Consider the following 21,472-nt stretch of genomic DNA (forward strand, 5'->3'; position numbering starts at 1 on the left):
TGAAAAACACTTCAAAATTAATTAACATGCGGATCGTATACTAATTAGCATTAACTAACGTGGAAATTAAAGTTTCCGCCACTGTTCGAGCCGCAGACGTGTTTTTACGAAATTCATCCAGTTTTAACGAAGAATAATGAAACGCTGACCTAAATATATCAATTCCGAACCTTTATCCTAGAGCGCGAATTATTTTAGAATTACGAAATGTCTGTTTGAAAATATCTTCCGCTGCTCTCCAGAGAGTCGCGTCTGCATAACCAGACACATTACGCTCTTTGACTTTTATTAATTGCATTCCATTAGAGCTCATGTCCAAATACACACGTTTAATATCCGGTGAAGTATGGATTCCGCCTCTTTTACTGAATTAATTATTACTAAAATAAAAGCCGTATTAAAATAAAAGTTTTAATAAATATTTAAGGTATAAACCATGTTATTTTAAAAACTTCTAGAAATGTATATATTTGGACTGAAGCCAAACTATAATTAAATATTATCCAATTATTGATTCAGTATATTTTGCAACCTTTAAAGCTGCCAATAAGTTAAGCGAATTTTTAGTAAAACTTCTTCGCCGATGCTTCCGACTTAATACAGGCTTACACGAGAAACTAAGCACATGTAAAGGTAACTAACAAACTGAGACCGACTTTCCATAACAAAAAGTTACCCTCTTCTACCTAGAGGAGGTTTAAATTAATCCAAGAGAAATACTTGGTAACATACAGGAGATGGATTTGTTTTACACCAATTGCAATTCTTCGCGCGGAAAAGATTGGTAGAGTGTCTGATTAATTTTCATCGGAATGTTGTCACATACTTGTACCAAAATAGCCACCAATTGCTTCACTTACATTGGAGATGGAAATCTACTCACTTTCTGCTCCTCTGCAATTATGTTAAAGTCTGGATTATACGGTCACGGAAGTTGTTTGATAATATTCTGATACACTTTAAACCGAGACCAGCAATATGCTGTTCATAGTAAAAACCTCATCATTGAGGATATCAAGATATTCATTCGCAATAATCCGGACAGTGATGTGAATGGGATGAATCAGCTGAGTACCACTATTCTGCCACCCAAATCTTAAGGGAATCTCCCCTATGCTTGGCTATAAACTGTAGTTAGTACAGATGCTGCGCTTCTTTTGGGCTTATCCATATATAAACCCGGCCATTCGTAAGCAATAACATAAACGATGATTAATAAAGCCATACCACATTATTTCCACAATCAATTGTCCATTTTAATGTTAATATTGTTAAATGTTAGCTTTTTAGATCTGAAACCATACTGATTTTGTCTAAACAGCTTTACTCAAATGAATCTCGAGTTTTACCGTCTGTTTTACTGAATTTAACCTGGGAAACGCTTCACAACCAATCTTAAATCCACTTTTGATAGCCGTACCTTCTGAACTGTGACCTTCACCTTACATTCTAGTAAACTAGAATTAAACAATTTCTGGAACAGCCAGTTTTTGCCCAAAACTTCGGAAAGGCTAACGGAAGGATCTAACCTCAACATGTCTTATTTCTTTATAATTTGTTAAATTGCTGTTAACTATATGAACTCGCAGGAGAAAATAAACTCAAATAAACTCCCCTAACTGATCCTATCTACAATACTTGTTTTGATTTGTTGAGAAATGAGAAAAACTTCATTTTGCACAAACAATTTTATTTTTAAAAAAAGAAGGTCTAATATATAGGATCTTCAAAAGCAATAATATATACTTGTCACCACTTTCCCTAATGGTCGATGTAAGCGGCGTATATATTTACATATAACTATGTCACAACAATCTGATTAGAAACTATAACACTGATCTGCAATTTTTCCAAATAATTCTCTATTTTCATGCAGGATAGTATTATAACATATGATAACCTTGAATGGTAATATGACAAGAGAAAATATGTACCACTTATAAGTTATAAAATTGATTAAAAAAATATGCAAGAAAAAAGTGACGGATTACTTAATAGACAGCACGAACGATAGTACCAGCTCATTCTTATTGTACTATAAACGCAACAACAGAAAACTTTATTCGTTACATCTCAAACCAATGCGCAAACAAAACGACACAAAGCGCCAATTTTCAGAACAACCCAGATATACCATACATTCTATTTATATATTTTTCTTAATATAACGTAATTTTGTAACAAGAAACTATGACATATATTTCTGAGTTGACAAAAATTCCCTCTAATTATACTTCAAAGATTTGGGAAAACTTTGATTTAAAATACTAAAAGCCTCGAAAATCTTCGTCACCAGCTATAACAAAGTTCTGGATGATACCTATCTTTATATGAAGCTTGCATTACAGATTTTTCAAATACTTATTTAATGAAGAGAAAAAACTCGAATAGTATTGCAAAAAATATTAATAATATAGAAATTATACATTTTTCATCTGACCATCTAAACAATGCTATTTCAACCATTCTTGGAGTTTCTGGAACACACAGTCAAAATAAAAGTAGAGACTACCTTAAATCATCTTTACAAATATGCCTACCGTTAAAAGCGTAAAAACTAAAGAGATCCTAAGAGAAATAAAATATTCCAAGGGAGGAAAAGCACCAAGCGAAGATTTTGTCGACGCTTGAAATATAAACTCTCTTGAAATAAATACCACACAAGGAAATCATTAGCCTAATCAACATCTTCAATGCTTACTATAGACTCGAACATTTCCCAGGACAATGGAAAATGAAAATGGAGAATAAATTGAGTATTGTATAATGAGTACCTAAACATCATCCCCAGCCACTCCGACTCCGAAAAAATCATGGCACACAAGTGAAGTGCCTTCCACTATAGACATATAGTTATTATTAGTTATACTATTACATATAGATATATAGTTATCAGTAGATGTGCTAGACTGCTCTGTTGCCTTTTTGGACATAAATAGGGTCATTGATAAGGTCAACAGCAAAAGTCACTACCGCATGTACTTGACGGAAAATATTCTGCTCTATGTGAAAAATGCTCAGGTGTCTCCCAAGGCAGCATACTGGGACCGATTGATACTTGGTTTACACTGCTTGATCTTGATCAGTAGTTCAAGACTATCTAAATGAAATAAAGAAGTGATTCAAATAGAATATAGACAAACCAAACCAAGCCCACTCATGTAACTTACACACTCAGAAAATAAATCTACCTGCCGGAAAACTTATACAACGATGACATGCCACAAGAAGAACATGCTCAATTCCTTAAGTCTTTACTCGGATTATAGATGAAATTGGTAATAGTACATCTGGTCCAAGAATATGCGAAAGGCATACATTAAAACTGAGGAAGATTTATTATTTAAATTAATATATCTAGACGAAACATGAATAATCCAAAATGTAAAAGTGTAAAACTATTAAAAAGAGTATAACGACAACTAAAAATTTATTGAAAAACGTAAAAGTTTAGTAAAATTTGATTAGTTTTGAATTCGATTTTTTCGAATAGGAAAAATACACTGATTATCAAAATGACTTGACAAGGAAATGGATCACAGCAACGAAGGAAGTAAGAACTAAAAGTAAAATGGCAAATATGCTTTCTAATGAATGTAAAATGCATTAGTTGGACATAAAATTGTTTAGTAGGTGAATTGGCCTCCAAATAATACCACACAATTGTCTAATTCTATAGAATCATAGGACGCGCACAAGGATTTGAATTTACAACATTGCCGATTTTTGCAAATTATACGTAGATTTTATGTAATATATCCGCTGAGATTCAAAATAAAATATTTTGGAACATTTTTTCATATCCTATAATATAAAAAATACCCATATAATACCTATATAGACAAATTTTATTTTAAAATAATTTTGAAAAGAAAAATTAAAAATAAAGCAACATGTCACAGCATATCAATAACAAACCAAAATTAGTCACATAATAGACAGATTTATTATTTATATGTTTTGTGGTTAACAGGTCAATTGAAAGTCCCCGACCTACCATAGTAATACACATTTTTTTTGGCAAAAGTAGTTATTTTTTATTCAACATAATTCCCTTCAAGAGTGATACACTGATTATAGCGACCCATCAACTTTTCGATACCATTTTTGTAGTACGATTGGTCCTTTGCTTCAAAACAGATTTCAGTTTCGGCAATCATCTATTCATTCGACGATTTTTTCCCAGCGAGCATTCTTTTGAGGTCTGAGAATAGGAAATAGTCGCTGTGGGGCAGATCTGGAGAATACGATGGATGAGGAAGCAATTCGAAGCTAAATTCATGGATTTTTGACACGATGCATTGTGTTGGTGAAGCAGCACTTTCATTTTCTTCAAGTGCGGCCGTTTTTCGGCGATTTCGTCCTTCAAATGATTCAATAACGCTATGTAATAGTCGCTGTTGATGGTGCTTCCTTTTTCAAGGTAGCCAATGAAAATTATTCCATGCGCGTCCCAAAATTCAGACGCCATAAACTTGCCAGCCGACTGTTGCATTTTCCCACACTTTGGAGTGGGTTCATCGTGTAGAGTCCACTCGTATGACTGTCGATTGGACTTTGGAGTGAAATTATGGAGCTATATTTCATCCATTGTCACATATCGATGCAAAAACTCGGGTTTATTACGCTTGATCATCTTCAAATACTGTTCCCAATCATCAACTCGTCGTTGTTTTTGACCAAAAGTGAGCTCGCGAGGCACCCACTTTGCACAGAGCTTTCTCATACTCAAATATTCGTGAATGACATGATATACAGGTTCAGTTGATATCTTTAAAGTGTCTGCTATTTTATCCAAATTCAATTTACGGTCATCCAATATCATTTTGTGGATTTTTTAAAATATTTTCGTCGGTAACAACCTCTTTTGGGCTTCCACTGCATTCCCCGTCTTCGGTGCTCATTTCACCATGTCCGGACTTAGCATACCAATCCTTGATGGTTAATTTTCCTGCGGCAGTATACGGAAACTCGACATCAAGCCAAGATTTTGCTTCAACTGTATTTTTCCCTTCAAAAAGCAATATTTTATCAACACGCGAAATTCCTTTTTATCCAACAAAAGTTGCTTCACTCAAATTGCTATAATTCACAAACTATTATGGATTGGATCACTACATATGGATTTAATTATAGTAGCGCCATCTATGTGTCAAGCCGGGAAGTTTTCAATTAACCTGTTATACTAAAATATTCGCATATTTGGAGAGTATAATATATCAACCTTTTATATAATAGATAAAAACATAAGTATACATTTATTTTTAAAACTACTCAATAATATATCTTGCTCATCACTGAAAATATCTTCATTGCTTCTTCATCGGTTCCGTTCTATATGCAAAACTACCATGGAAACCCCTCACTCCATTCATTCAATATTAGCAAGGAATGGAATTCAAATCCATACGGATTAAGTCCGTGTGTAGAATTTACACATATACAATCATGGCAATATTCTTTTAACATTTCATATTATCCTTCATTCATTATGATAATAATGAATCAATATCAATTTTAATCAATATATCTAGTGTTCCCAAATTGCCACTGAACTTATCTCAAATTTTATCCAATATAGCATCCACTCGAATTTTAGCAGTTATTTATAACTCTCACTTTGTGATACACCCATATGAATTTCTAATTGATTGCACTCAAATTTAACGGTGGTAATATTCTTACCAAAATAGGAACTCCCAACCTTCCCAAAACTAGGAATTTGGATCTTCTTTCAGTGTTATCTTTCCAGACCTAAAACTATTCAACTTTATATATTCAATTTTGATGAGGTTTGCTCTAATAAAGTCATATTTATCTCTCGCAGGGTCAGCTATGCCTAGAATATAATGATATAATTTGGTATAGAATTGAATCAAATTTGCAAAATAAAAATGGAATAGACACGCACCTGTATGGAATGTTTTCATATGTCTGTTCAGATTAAAAGTGTTATAAAAGCCTTTTTAACAATATTCACTAATCGATGATTTATTACTGTGTCCGATTTATAATCAAAATATGAACAGTACAACAACAATAAACAATAAACAAGAAAATCATTAACCTTTGGAAACAGAGCTTTTACCTGTACCAGGGACAAACACAAAATGACCGCTCTAATTCGTTGGATTCGATCTCTCACTTGCCTGTCAATGGCAACGTCGAAAACTCAGGCGGAAACTACCGAAGTTTATCGAATACCGCCGATGATTCACCTGAATTAGCCACTAGTAGAATATTACAAAATAAAAAAGGCGCCTAGAACTCTACCTCATAGGTGGTGTGGAAAAGGGTCAATGTAAATATAATAAAACAACCCTACACAACAAACTATTGTAGCTGTATGTAACATAGCAGAGTTTGTAGATAATATTATTTTTGTATAATTGTTTTATTTACATTTGCATTTTGTTATATCAGAATCAAAAAAATAAATAAATAAAAGAAAAACTAGCGACAGGCCGACTTCATAAATTTTGCTGACATGCATCCGATGCTTTATTAGCACTAGTAAACGTGTACGGCAAAATATATAAAATCATAAAAATGCATAAATAACACACAACAGGTCAAAATTAGAATTCAAATAGTAACTACAATGTTTAAAAATCCTTAATATTATCTATAGTAATATTTCTTATTATAAAACATGGCCACAAAAACCTAGCATCCAAATATGTTTTAATATCAAAAGTTATCAATAATAAATCACAACGCGATAATTAGCAATAATAATACAAATAAACAGTAGCTCGGAAATAAAGTAAACCGATAAGAATTTAAACATTAAAATCTGAAATCGATTCGATGATATATTTTTAATGACGACTCCATCTATCAGAAATCGCACATTTACTAACGCACTAAAATGCCTATTTCCAGTTTGGCCTCGATCCAGAACAACAGCCGACCGACCTTTGGCGAAAACCGACGAAAAAGTGGGTCGTGACGGGATATGACACAACGCGAAGTGTTGTTGGAAGGTGGCTTACCGTGGGGTTTTCGGATGCACGGCGGTTTCGATACCAAAACTCCGTTGAAGATATCGAGGGTGAGTAGAATTCGAGATACTGGATAGTGAATAACTAGTTCCATTGATGACTAACCACGCTTGGAGGCTAAATACTAATAAATGAGTTACCGTAATAATAAACGTATTATGTTAGACTGAGAACATCTGAACGTACAGAGAGAGGTTATGTTTGTTTTTACTGAAACGGCATTTCGGTGAACGGAACGCATTGGAAACCTTTACGTCCTTTTTATAAATTGAACTTTGATAATATCTATTAAAAATATAGGACTGAATATTCCAGTGCTTCTCAGTATAAACAAATTTAGACAGATATTTTTTGAGAACTTAACAAACATACTAAAGAATCATCTACCAAATTTAAATGAAGATATTATGACTCATTACTGAAGTAAAATATTTATTTATATTGAAGGAACAATGCTTTAATGTTAGGAAACATAATTTTTAATTGTTGAAAATAATTTGTCCTTTTTATCTGCTTGATATGTTTTTATTTATTGTAACAGATACTTCGTTTAAACATATTGTATAATGTTATTTTCTTCTGCGATCTCTATGCGCCCATAAACGCATTTAAAATGTTTAACATTAATGCATTTCATGTCATTTAAGTGTCATTCCTATATTAAGTCTACAATGAAATATATAATACAATTTTATATATATTTCTGAACTAATTATTATTTTTATTTGATAACTATCATAACCTCAACAAAACATTAACAATAGTTGTTGTTTATTTTATTTACAGTAACAGGAAACAAAGAAATATAGTTTTAAATGCAGTGTTAGTTTTAAATAAACGTTGACGATGATAACATTGATACTCGTCTTGTTGATCTATTGTGGTGAATAGCTAGAAGTGTGGGAGAGTCATGCATAAGGCATCTTGTTAAATGTTAAGACCACTTAAAGCTTTATACGAGAATATTAGTTTGCTGCAACTATAACCTCGCATATAACGTGAGTTCGGGTGTTAAAGTTGGTAACTGTATACCTTTATTTATTTTATTTGCTTTAAAAAATATTTTACATTAATAACAAAATATTTTTAAATAAAGGCCTCAATTTTTTAGTACTTGTATCCCTCGTAAGTGCTCTTACATTTAGATGACATCAATAAACATCTTAAAAATATATCACTACGTTAACGTCACTACAGATAAATAAATCAAGTTGATGTTGGCCATCGAGGTCGTTTTTATTTATGTTTTGGTCAACAGGTGGTTTTTACCTTCGCCTAAAACGAATATATAATAAGCTAGTTTTCTATATTTAATGTTCCATCCATTTTTCTAACCACTTGCTTTTAACCATCAATATTCAATTAGTTTCATTCCAAAACCACTAGCTCCAAATTGGTGTCAGGTTTATTGAATAAAATTAGCCAACCTTTCGCATTAGTTATACTATACGCATATCCAGAGCGGGATATTGAAAATATCGCACTCAGGTTATCCTATTTAATAAAGTGGCTGTCACACCTGAGTAATCAACTGATATTCCCTGCTTTTTCATGACCAGTAAAATAATTAAATACTGGCTAGGATTGGTTTTATAGCTTTCATTATCCCAGTTTCTCCGTACACTCACAGGGGAGCTTACTCACACCTATTATATTTATATTTATCAAATAATTTTTAGCTTTGGGTTTAGAGAGGACCTATGGGGTTTGAACTTTGCTCTTATGTTTTTTAGTACCTTTCCAATTCTATTTATTATTCACTAAAGGAGAGGGATTTTAGATTAGATCTTTTTCTGTTTCCCTTTTAATAGCACATAATGGTACAATAGTATTTCCATTTACGTCCTTCAAACTGTATTCGTTTTGCAGAAAAACATACCTAAAGGGATTAAGTTATTTTCTAAGGAATCTGGTTCAGAGGTGACAAAGACCCCAAAACTCCAAACCTCTAGGAATTTATTATCGATTTTTTTGGGATGGAGATGATGTGACATAGACTGAAGGTATCTATATGTCTGGATGTCTTGTAAATCTAATATATTTGCTGGCCATTATCTTCTCATCGAACTAAAATGTCTAAGAAAGGAATATCAGAATGATCCCATGTTCCAGGAAGATTATTTTCTAATAAATCTTATAATATCTAATTACAACGACCACATTTGTATTTTTTACTAACAATTTTATTTTGTTTAAATTCTAAGGTAATGTTTATTATTATTCAATGACAAATATATTTATTTTTTACTATTTTATGCAAAGAAATCACTTTTTTGTACCCAGAAATAATACAATCTAGTACATTGTGCGACAACATCCTTCAGTAAATCATTTTTACAACTAAAAACACTCAATTTATGTTGCTATGAAAATATTACGTTATTTTATTATTTCTCTGGTCTGCTTAAAATATTTATTTTTAAAAATTACTTTAAATTGTAACATATATATAAATATAAAACATTTTTTTATTTTTCATTATTATAATATTATAATTTAATATAAAATATCACTATGAAGTTATTAATACCATATAGTATAAAATAAACTTAATAATTATATAATTTCATTGATCTAATTCATATGAAACTGGGCTTATATTATTTAACTCTAGATTGTTATGTATTAAAAATAGACAGGTTTTCTCGCAGTAAAATTTAACCTAAAATTAAGTCTATAGTGTGTGTTCTGTTCATGAGGTGTTTTTTAATATAAGTAGTAATTTTAAATCAACAGTTGATTTTATCATGAACATAACGCTGGGACTATTGTCAATACCACTATTCCAAACCCCATATCAAAACTTCCCTGTTTCAGAATGCAATAGTTTTTCTACCACTATGGCGTGAGTTTATTGAACATCAAATCTGACTATTTCATTGCGTAAGTTCCAGCGTAACTTACGTAACCGTAATAAAAATAATCCTCAAAATTCGAAATAATATTTCAATATGTTTAATCTATAATAGAATATCTCATACTAGTATATACAAAATATCTATGTTATAATATTGTTAATATTGAAAAATAATGCTCTCCAAAAATTACTCGGTAAACGATTCACTTTACAAAACCGCCATCTTCATTCAATACACCTTAAAAATACAATTACATTAAATACTAGATTGGGACTACAAGTCTCGAAACAAGATTAAGCATTCCAGTTTTCGCTCCGAAAAAATAATTTACCAAATTCTATATAATAATATAATTTAATCAGATTTTCATATTATTGCTGAAAAATGTAACAACCTATTACTGATGAAACCTATTGCTAACACATTTCTCATTATTAAATAGTGTAGTGTTACCAATGTGAAAATAATGATACGGATTTACGGACAATAATTAACACACACATACACCATCCTACAAAACAGTCTCCTTTTAATGCACAGCTTAAATGCATCAATTACATAAATAGAGGTCTCCTGCATCGAAACAGTGGTTTTGTCGGCGGTTTTGATGTATGTTTGGGTTTACCAATTAATCACCTACGCTTAAAAATATAATACTGCATGTTTTTTTAATTACCAATAATGATTCCATATTACATTTTTTCTGTCGATACAAGTATTGTTCACTGGAGAATTTTATTTGTTCTGGTCTAAAACCAGGCATGCGCTGGAATGCATGACGCATACCTGATCGCGGATACTGGCCCTGGAATAACAAGTTGGACCGAGTTATGTGGGGCTGCCTCTCGGTTAACCAATAAACTTTTAGGGTAAATGATGTGGCTCGGTAAATGGAGGTAAAACAATATGAAACAGTGGTGTTTACATTATGAGACCATTTTTTATTGTCTATATAAAAAAATTTAAAAAAGTACAAATGATAAAACGGATGGCAGCGGTGTTACCTGGAGACGAGGCTTGGGCAGGCGATGGTGGCACGTGAAAACCAAACGAGGGTTGAGCACTGAATGAATCGAAATACCCTTCAATAACATCCCAGATAAACGTCTCGGGGTTGCCGCCAACTATTCGTTATCGGGTTCTAGTTGGCGCTGCTGGCACCCCGCCCGTGTTCCACATCTGGGATTATATTTCTGGGTATTTTGTAGACCGTTATTCCACGATGTAAAATTCGACATGCCTCAAGGTCGCTACAAACTAATCCGAAACCGCCTCACAGTTGACCCTGTGAGTCGCTACTGCTACTGCATTAAATTTGGGGATATGGCACCAGCTGATCGGGCAGCCGTTATTGAACACGAAGGCCCGGCGAAATAACAGATAGTGACGCTAACTATTGATTCGCGAACTTGAGTTAACACACGACTGGATACTGTCGTAGGGGACTCGCGAACAAGCTCGTTTTCAAAAGAACTTGAGCTGAGTTGTTGTTTGTGGAATGATTGAGATATGAAGTGCTTGATTTCTGGAGTGTCAGTTTCCCTATGAATTTGTTTATTTCTGACAAACCATGTAGCGTTTAAGATTCTCGTGAGCATCTTATTTTGGAAAAGCTAAAGTCATTTCACCTGGTTGGGTGTAACAAACTTGAAATAGACATTAGATCCGTAGAGGAGTAGGGACCGAATTAACATCTTGTAGAATATGCATTTGATGGAGATGGGAAATCTGCTAGAAGGTCAAATCAGAGAAGATAGCATGTTTGCTATCCTCGAACCATTCTGGATTGCTCCCTCGATTTGGGAATGCCAATCGAACGGTCGGTCGAAGTAGAGACCTAGGTACGTGACGTTATCGCCATGGAATTGTTGCAGAAATATAGTTTAGCTCGTAATGTACTCTTACATTTCAGTCATTCTTCTATCATTTGAAATCATTGAAGTCATTAACTAAAGAAAATTGCATATTTTGATGGTCACTAAAAATAGCATATTTTTAAATTTAAGTTTTGTGAAAGCGTCGAAAAAATTAATTATTAAGTTGCGTAGGGATAAAGCTAAGTACATAGACTATAACAGCTACTGGAAAAGTTAAATGATTATATAGAAAAATAATTATTTTTGCTGATATATCCGTATGTTTTCCATGTCTCGTGAAAACTGTCAGACGCAGATAGACTTAGCTGGAGGACGTAGGGGATAGCTCGTGATCGGAGACCTCGCAACCGGCAGATTTAGAAACATTTCAACGAGGCCCCCAATAAAAATAAGCATGAACCAAAGCGAAAAAGAAACATTCACTTGCAGTTCGAATTAAAATAAAAATAGACCCTCGATCTGGTATTTATCTGTGGCTGAATTCTGAGGAATCCCACCAGCACTGTTATATTAAAGCCGAGATTTTACGATTCTGACTATTTAAGAGATCGTTGATAGGTTGTCTGGTGAATTTAAATAATCTCTGAAACCCAAAAATGAAAACGATGTAAAACTAAATAATATTCATATTGTTTTTTTATCGTTCACAAAATTTCAACACCACCTTTCTTTTTTCTTTCTGATTGTATTGAAAACATTTGGTAATAAAATTATTTTATTATTGTTTAAGATAACTTCCTCGAACTTTCGTGTACTTGTAATATATATATATATATATATATATATATATATATATATATATATATATATATATATATATATATATATATTTAAGAAGCCCTCATAAACAATTACTGTGGAATTTTATTAATAAAAACTGTATTCAAAATGCTATATATGTTATATTATTAGGGCCTTGTCTTATTGATTTTACTTGATTGCTCGGTGTCTATTGAATATATTTGAATTCGCTTGTTGGCTTTTCACTCTTATAGAGGTTATGATCCTGACTTAAGTAATGAAGTCCATGAATGTATCAATAAACAATTGTTGTATTTAGAGCTGATAACAATTCACATAATATTCATCAGTTGTGGATGCATTCTGAGAGCATTCACAACTGATTTTACCGTTTCTTATAGATTTTGGAAGTAGAAGAATATAGTAGATATGACAGATGCTTTATTATATTTAAATTATTTAAGATATTATAATAGGCTGAAGAAAAAATACTTTAGGTTTTCCTAATTGATTCTTTTAAGGTCTAATTTTTCTAATACTTATTCACTGCGGCCATACCAAAAAGGGCTTGCAAGCTAACTTTCCATAGATTATTCTAGATATAAGGAGCAAGCTATGCGATACAAGCTTATCAAAAATGTTTGTGCTGTTGCTCGACTAGACCACACACATCTTCAGTGACTTGAAAGATTTGTTGTAAAACTTGAAATCATATACCGTATAGGCTGAACCTAAACCCTTTCGATTTTAGCAATTGTCTTTTTTTTTTCGTCCACTCATCTCAAATGTTTTACCAGAAAAGTGATAAAAAATCATAAGTTACAGCGACAATGACTTGAATGTTTGAAATTTATTACTAAAATTAATATTAGTAAAATGTTTGAAGAAATTTATTATAAAATTATTAGAAAGCTATATTATTAAGAATTCTTTATTAGTTATTTAAATTTGTATTATATTGTCTTGCGCAACATGAATGCCTAGCTCTTTTGTTCTACATGGCTTACAACTTTAAAAAATTCATTTCATATAATATTCAAGAACATTGAATCATATCTAGTAAAAAACGAAATAATATTTCTTTGGACGTTTTAATTTATACGACAAATTACCCAGGCAAAACGTTGAAAATATGTGACCCTATCTAGTCGAGACCTCTTGACTCATTAATTGGTTTCAATTAAAACAAAAAGCGCTGAAAGTGACATAGTCAGTGCGTGGGAGACGAAGAAAAGCTATCGCCTTATCATCTCGCCACCTTAATTAAGTTTTTTCATGGATAAATAGACCACTAGTTTTGCTTCTGTAAAATTGCCGATTAACTTCTGATTCCTGGATATATTTACCATGATATATTTCATCGAGATTTGTCGTTACAGGTTTATAAATTCAAATTGAAATATCATCTTCAATATATATCCGATAATACTTATTATTTCCTAAATAATAATCAACTATTGATATCAAAAACCCGAAACTCCTTGAATATTTATATTAATTATAAAAGTATAGTGTTAAAAACGTTTAATTTACTGGAAAACTGTTAGGTGCTTGCATGTATTCTGGTCATTTTTTCTTTTTAAATAGGCTTTACTAAGAAAAATTGGCACAGTATATATTAATCAAAATATTTTCCAAGATCTTGCTTTGGCAGCCATCTAACCATTGATCAAATTTCTTACTTCTTCAACATTTTGAAATAATTTGATAGCATAATCATGTTAGATCAATATGGAAAAACTATATAATCAGAAGGCGTTATGTCTGGTGACTAATCTAGTTGCGGCAAAACTCTTGAGAATACTGTCTCCTTCTCAATTGACTTTCCTGATGACTTTGGGCCTATTACGTGGCATTGCTGATTATTGCAGCAACAATACGTCATTCAGTTTGTTTAGTGCATGTATGCAGTAAGAGTTTAAATCGGTTTTATCTGTCCGTATTATACTACGCCTTGTTTATGTGGATAGTACAACTTTATGATCATGAATATCCGCTTCGGTGTCGATGTGAATGGCTCTCTCAAGCGAACTCATTCCTATTTGTACTTGAGATTGTCGTAGTATATCAACTCTTCATTGTCAGTTACAATACGCTACTCAGAAATTTATCTTTTTGCCTACTAAGTAATGAAACAACTATGTTAGTATGGTTTGAAACATTCAGTCATTTTATTTGGTAGTAAATGTTACTCCTTTTGTATCTTTCCTATCGCATGTAATCGTCTAGAAACAGTTGATGCGTTAACTGCTAAACTCTCTGAAAGCTCCTGAAAATCATCAAAGCTTCAGTGTTTATATATGGATGGCTCTCCAGTATTAACTTATGACTTTTTGGATTTAAGATAGTCATAGTAGATCCATTCTTTACCACCAGGCGTATTGTGCTACGCAAATAGCCTTTTCATTACGTTATTGTGATAGCCATTTTCCCTCGTTTTGGATGTTTCCCATCGCATGTGAAGTCTGAAAACTATTTGGGAGTCTGAGCGGTATTTTCGTCCAGCAAGTCTTGCAATTCATAGGTTTCGAACATTTTTATTCCTCCAGACCGTTCTTTGTCATTGACACATTTAAACCCCTTAAAACAAATATTGGGATATAATAAAGCAACATCACCATAATATTATAAAAGTGTTCAATGAATTTTCACAGTAAATTTCTTCAGATTAAGCAACAAAAGTAATAAACGTCGAAAGATACAGTTTTGATCGTTCCATAATTAGCTCCTGAATAGCTCAATAACACTAAGTGGAAAGCTATGATTTTATGTACAATTGTCCACATTTTATGCATACTTTCCGTTCATACTCTGTAATTGTACCAATAGACATGACCAAATTACATGCCAGCACCTGACATTTTAACGGAAATTACTTAAATTGTATTAATTGTATCTTTAATTGTATGGAGTGTATAAAATATACTGCTAATTCAATCTGATTTAATATAAACGAAATAGTTAATTCCAAGCACTTCATTCATCACATCTCATCTAAAGAAAAACACGCAATATTTCCAAACAAGGGCTGTATCGGTCAAGCTATATAACATATTATACTTTCTACGATCCTAAACCATATCTTTATCCAAAGTATTGATAAAATTAGATATTTTAATTCAGTGCCTGGCCAAATCATTGTGCAATCTACATGTTTGAATCTATAATTCAATTCTACTCTGTATGTCAATATCTTCCATTGTTCAACATTTTGATTGTTTCATGTCCTCCAACTATTAATATATATAAGAACGACCAAGAATAGGCCTGCATCTCTGAGTAATAGGTAATAAGGACATCTGCGAGCTTAATCGATGACCCTGGTAATACCCCAGAGTGAATAAACAAAACAAAATGTGTTCTACTGGCACAGCCTCGGGTGGGAAATGCTTTCTAATTTATAGTTGGCAAGACGTCCAGAAAAATGTCATGTGACTGACCCGAGTGATTCATATGTGCTTTGATCTGTATGTAATAGTGTTTACTGTTGTTTAGTAACAACCGACTTTATGATAAATTTTGCGGCAACTTGTCAAAAAGCAAACTAAATTCAAAGGAAATAATATAAATTCTTTTGATAGACGTTCGTTTTTGTTAAGGTGATCAAAGAATCAATTTTTTGATAGAATTACTGTCCTAATGTAATACTCTATAGGAAACGTTTTGCTTTAATTAAAATACAAATTACAAAATACTATCTCACATGTATTTGAAATACGAAATTCAAAATATTTTTGGTCGTGTAGTATTTGAAATATAAAATTAAAAATACAGTGTCTCAATTATTTTTTTAAATAGAAAATACAGTTAGAGTTACATAAAAAGAATAGAACTAATCTAGAGCAGCCTATTAATGAGTAAAAGAAGAACTTATTTTCATGAATAGTAGATTTTTAAATGTGCTGCCGCACAAATAGTCTCTTATTGGAGTATGAATAAAACCTGCATCTTTTGAGTTCATATATAAATCCAACCACAGGAAACTAAGTAAAAGATGATTCATCTTCCATTCATCAATTGTCGAGGTTTAATAATGATTGCACCACTTATTTCACAACTTAACGTTCGTTACTATTATCACGGACTTGCCATAAATATTAACATTGTTGAGCCTGGTTATATTGATTTTGTCGAAACAGTATTATTCAGGCGAGTGTTGAGTTCTGCATATAATTTTGGTGCGGTAGTTTTATGTTGTCTGCCCACTATTCTTTTTAATATTTGTCCAGTTTCTGTCACTTAACTTTGACTTTCATCTTCTATTCCTCTTTGCTGATGATGTTTTACCATATCTTGTCATAACCCCCTAAAGATACCTGTATAAATTTTACAGCTGTCGGATCATTAGTTTGTGAATTATAGAAGTACATATAAAATTATGGAATAATTTTCATTGACCACCTTGAAAAAGGAAGGAGCATCAACAGCGACTATCACATGGCGTTATTGGACCGTTTGAAGAACGAAATTGCCGAAAAACACATTTGACGAAAAAGAATGTGCTGCTCCACCACGACAATGCACCGTGTCACAAGTCAGTGAAAACGATGGCAAAAATATATGAATTGGGCTTCGAATTGCTTCCTCATCCACCGTATTTTGCAGATCTGGCCCCCAGCGACTATTTCGTGTTCTCAGATCTAAAAAGAATGCTCGCTGAGAAGAAATGTTCGTCGAATGAAGAGGTGATCGCCGAAACTGAGGCCTATTTTGAAGCAAAGGGCAAATCGTACTACAAAAATGGTATCGAAGAGTTGGAGGGTCGCTATTATCAGTGTATCACCCTTGAAGGCAATTATATTGAATAAAAAAACGATTTTTGCCAAAAAAATATGTAGTTACTATGGTAGGCCGGGGACCTTTCAACAATTGAAATATTATTACCATAAGATTTTAAATGTATTTTAGAGGCTTGCGCAGCAAATTTTTTCAAATAAAACATCAAAATTAATCTTTTAAAACTTTGATGGTTCCATGGTTAGCATCTATATACACTGAATCATTCTATGAAACTAAATGTTAATATAAATCTGTTAGCTTATGCATAAAAAGGTCAAAACTATCGTATTTAATAGTTAGGTTACCTTATTCAACAGTTGATTAATGAGGATTATTCCAAATTAAAAGTTACTCGTCGTTAAGCTAAACGGCAAAACATAAATGTTAGAATTTTAATCTAATTGTATATTTTTATTGAAACAACTCGTTTGAGCATATCTGCAAGGTGGCCAATCGATTTACTAATTTTATTTTGTTTTATGAGACACCAGGGGAGATACATAATACAGGTGGAATGTTCAGGGTAAGATACTTTATGAATAAGAGAGAAATTTTAATGTTGCTTTATGAAATAAAACGGGCTATTTTTAATAATCAATTTTATTTATTCATTATATAATAATCAATTATAATAATTTAAATTAAAATAATCTTCTACTTTTTGAGATATCACTTCCCCATACAGGAGCATTTCTTTATGGTTTATTTATCTCTTACAGTTGATGAGCCGAGTAATGCATTATTTTCGATGTGGTTTATAACGTTCCAATATAGTCTTATGTTTTGCTATTGTAGCGGGTTTTGTTATGTTTAAGATCCTTTTCTTTCTCGCCCTAATGGACTTTTACTCAGCTGTTGGCTATCGGGGCTATTTTTTAAGCTTTGGTACCTTAATTTTTCCGACACACATTTTTTTCAAGCGTTCTTCAGGCATCGTTTTTTCTGACTGCCATATTCAGTAAGAGACATATTATACCATTACGTAATGAAATTATATAAATAACTGACATAAGAGTTAAAGGAGTAAAAATATATATTGATTAAATTACGCAACGACTATCCACGTGTTTACCATAAAAATACTTTTATCTGACGTTTTTATATCTTCCCTAGACATAAAGCCTTTCCCCTGGCGACGAGGCAGAGGAGATGCTTTTTCATCACAGTATTTGCAGTACGTAACTAATAAAGAAATACCATAATATTTGCATAAATAATAATAAATATACAAATAAAATAAATTCTTTAGACAAATAATGGCAATATAAATTTTACCGGTGGAAAGACAAATTAACTGTTTTATAATTATATACCAGAATAATGTTACTGAAATAAGTGAAAAACAGCTGCGCAACTAACTCACGCTGCGCTTGCAGTTAACTTAACGGCAAAGAATATTCAATGTAATGACGATATTCCCGCGATAACGTAAATAAACGTTGTCTTTAGAGGAATACAAGAAGCTAGATACGAGACAAATATAGTTTATGAAAACGAAACATTATATAATTTTACTCCTAGGCATTTGGAAGATGGCAGAAATTATAATGATCCCAAAACCTGCGAAGTCACCAAACGAAATAAAAGCCTATAGACCTATATCACTGCTGCCAGTAATATCTAAAGTTTTTGAAAAACTCTTGTTTAAAAGAATAAAGCCGATCATAGAGAGAAAAAACCCAATACTAACACACCAATTTGGGTTTATTAACAAGCACTCAACAAATGACCAGGTCCACAGAATAACAGATGTTATTGAAAAAGCCTACGAAAGTAAAGAAGTATGCTGAGCTATATTCTTAGATGTAGCACAACCCTTCGATAAGGTTTGGCATGAAGGTCTTGCTCATAAACTACAGAAAATGCTACCAAAACAACACACCGAACTATTAAAATCATACATTACAACCAGAATGTTTTGAGTCAATAAAGAAGAAGCTTACTATACATTAAAAGAAGCTAAAGCAGGTGTACCACAAGGAAGTGTACTGGGGCTAATGATTTTTCTACTCTACACTTGTGATATACCACAAATGGAGAATATTACGATGGCTTCATTTAGTGATGACACTGCGATTATAGCGGTCGGAGACAATAGTGAAGAAACCTCACGAAAACTACAACAGGCAAGTGACAATATAAATAATTGGACACAAGCTTGGCAAATAATAAATTGGAAATAACATCTGTACATGCGCAGTTCACCTATAAACAGACCGTACAAGCACCAATAATATTAAATAATACTATCATTCCATATAGTAATAACGCTAAATATCTCAGAATGAATCTCGATGCAAAACTTCACTGGAAGGAACATATAAAGAAGAAAACAAAATAACTGGAATTGAAATATAGGAAAATGTACTGGCTAATTGGAAGAAAATCACAATTATCAGTACATAATAAATTGCTATTATATAAGCAAATACTGAAACATATATGGACATAAATAAAATACAAATGTTTCATAACAAAGTCCTGAGAGGTATTGTGGGCGCACCCAAATACTATAGGACTGATTACATACATCAAGACCTTCAGATACCCACAGTCAGTCAAGAAATCAAGAGAATTGCAAGGGGTCATGAGGAAATGGAATGGAATACATTCTCATGAGAATATTGAAATATTGCAGCTTTTGGATACTACCAGAACAGGACACAGACTCAAAAGAATCAAACCATCTGATCTTGTGTAGTGTTGTGTAATGAGGTGCATTTAATAAAAAATACTGCAGTGACATGTATAAACATTATTTCACCAGAGACTGAGATAGGGCCGATGAATCCTCCTAGTTATATACCTAGATTTAAGTTATCATAAAGACAAATTGTAGGTTAGACGGAAACGATGTAATTTTAGTTATTACATTACAAAGACTGATTCTTTCTAGTATTTTAAACTGAACGATTTCGGTTGTCTATTAAAAATCTATATTTCCAAAATTACCAATATATGAACAAAATATATTAAGGGACAGACCAGGGGAGGTAGGTTTTTAATGTTTAAGGTACTATTGTGACTAAATTAAGTGCATTTAAGCAATGAATTTAAGTGGCCATCAAGATGATGAGTATTGAGAGATAGTAATGTTATTTGGAAAAAATGTGATTATTTATCGTGGACTTTGAAAGCAACTCTTAACTTAGAACAACCCATAAATATCTCCGATCAAAATAAATGCAAGCACCTTATACGGCATTTAGGAAAAATATAAATCATTAAAATTAAGCTGTTAAATGTTACTTTTACATAGTTTTTAAGACTTTGATTGCAGTTAGTTTATTGGATCACCTCTAGAAGTTTAAGGTCAAAAAAATTTTTTAACGGATTATATTAAGCTCAAGCAAAGAATGATTTATTATATTGAAGTTTTATCGTATATACTAAAATAATAGTTAATATAATGTTAAGTAACATTATAAAAACACTTTTCATTATGAAGAGGGCATATAAAAAGGTCCTTAATTAAAAATGAATTGTCGTCCATAAATTCTACCTTAATCCAATTTTAATCTAGATAAAACCGTTTGACTGTTCCGTGAAATATTGATCAGGCTATTCCCTCAGCCGTTCGTCCTATTTTTGGAGCCATCGCAGTCTTGGCGACATACAAATTACATCGTTATCGATTGCCCCGAAGAATAAATCCGAGCGACAAAAGAATTTCCACTCATTTAGGCATCACTTCGTTTCGTGCACATATGCTCCATATGTAAAATGACACTGTATTGGGGCGTAAACGTTAATGGTGTCGGATATCAGGCCCGACGAACGTCAAAACCTCGACATATGGCATTGGTCAGTGTTGATTTTTCACTGTCACCAAAGAGCAAATTCAAACAAGTGTTTCGTATGTTTTTATTTAATTTAACAGGGCGTGTGAAATATAAGAGTGTATTGTGTGTTTGAAGTTCAATATCCAGGAGCTTTATCGTAACAAAATTCATATTTGCTTACTTATATTTATATTGTTAATATTATGTATTACCTAGCTATTACTTATTGCATCTATAGACTGTGAATTAATGTTGAATTACTTTTTGTAACATCACGGTTTTAGCCTTAAATAGCTAATTATTATCGTTTTGTAAGTATGATTGACTACATATGGAAATACCCGCAGGGGTATTTTACTGCCGGTTTAGACTGCAGGTCTAAATTCTATCTACTGTCACTACTATCTAACTAGTTCACAACTATTGATCAG

The 21,472-nt window shown here is 32.3% G+C and overlaps 1 protein-coding gene across 20 annotated transcripts in view; it reads left to right on the forward strand.

Moving 5' to 3' along the window:
* The window catches only part of CAP (Cbl-associated protein), a 153,171-nt gene that overhangs the window by 14,017 nt on the left and 117,682 nt on the right, over positions 1-21,472 (forward strand). For 17 of the 20 annotated variants that reach the window (XM_076402581.1, XM_076402580.1, XM_076402584.1 and 14 more), the window contains exon 2: positions 6,886-7,054. In XM_076402581.1, coding sequence (XP_076258696.1) covers positions 6,959-7,054 — 96 coding nt within the window. In that variant the 5' untranslated portion in view covers positions 6,886-6,958. Of the gene's footprint in view, positions 1-6,885; positions 7,055-21,061; positions 21,199-21,472 lie in introns of those variants that run through there. The other 3 variants (XM_076402599.1, XM_076402603.1, XM_076402582.1) reach the window with 2 other exon arrangements.

Source organism: Rhynchophorus ferrugineus, unplaced genomic scaffold, assembly GCF_030347505.1.
Source record: "Rhynchophorus ferrugineus isolate W39M unplaced genomic scaffold, kcgeb_rfMv2 rfM4, whole genome shotgun sequence".
NCBI classification, from domain to species: domain Eukaryota; kingdom Metazoa; phylum Arthropoda; class Insecta; order Coleoptera; family Curculionidae; genus Rhynchophorus; species Rhynchophorus ferrugineus.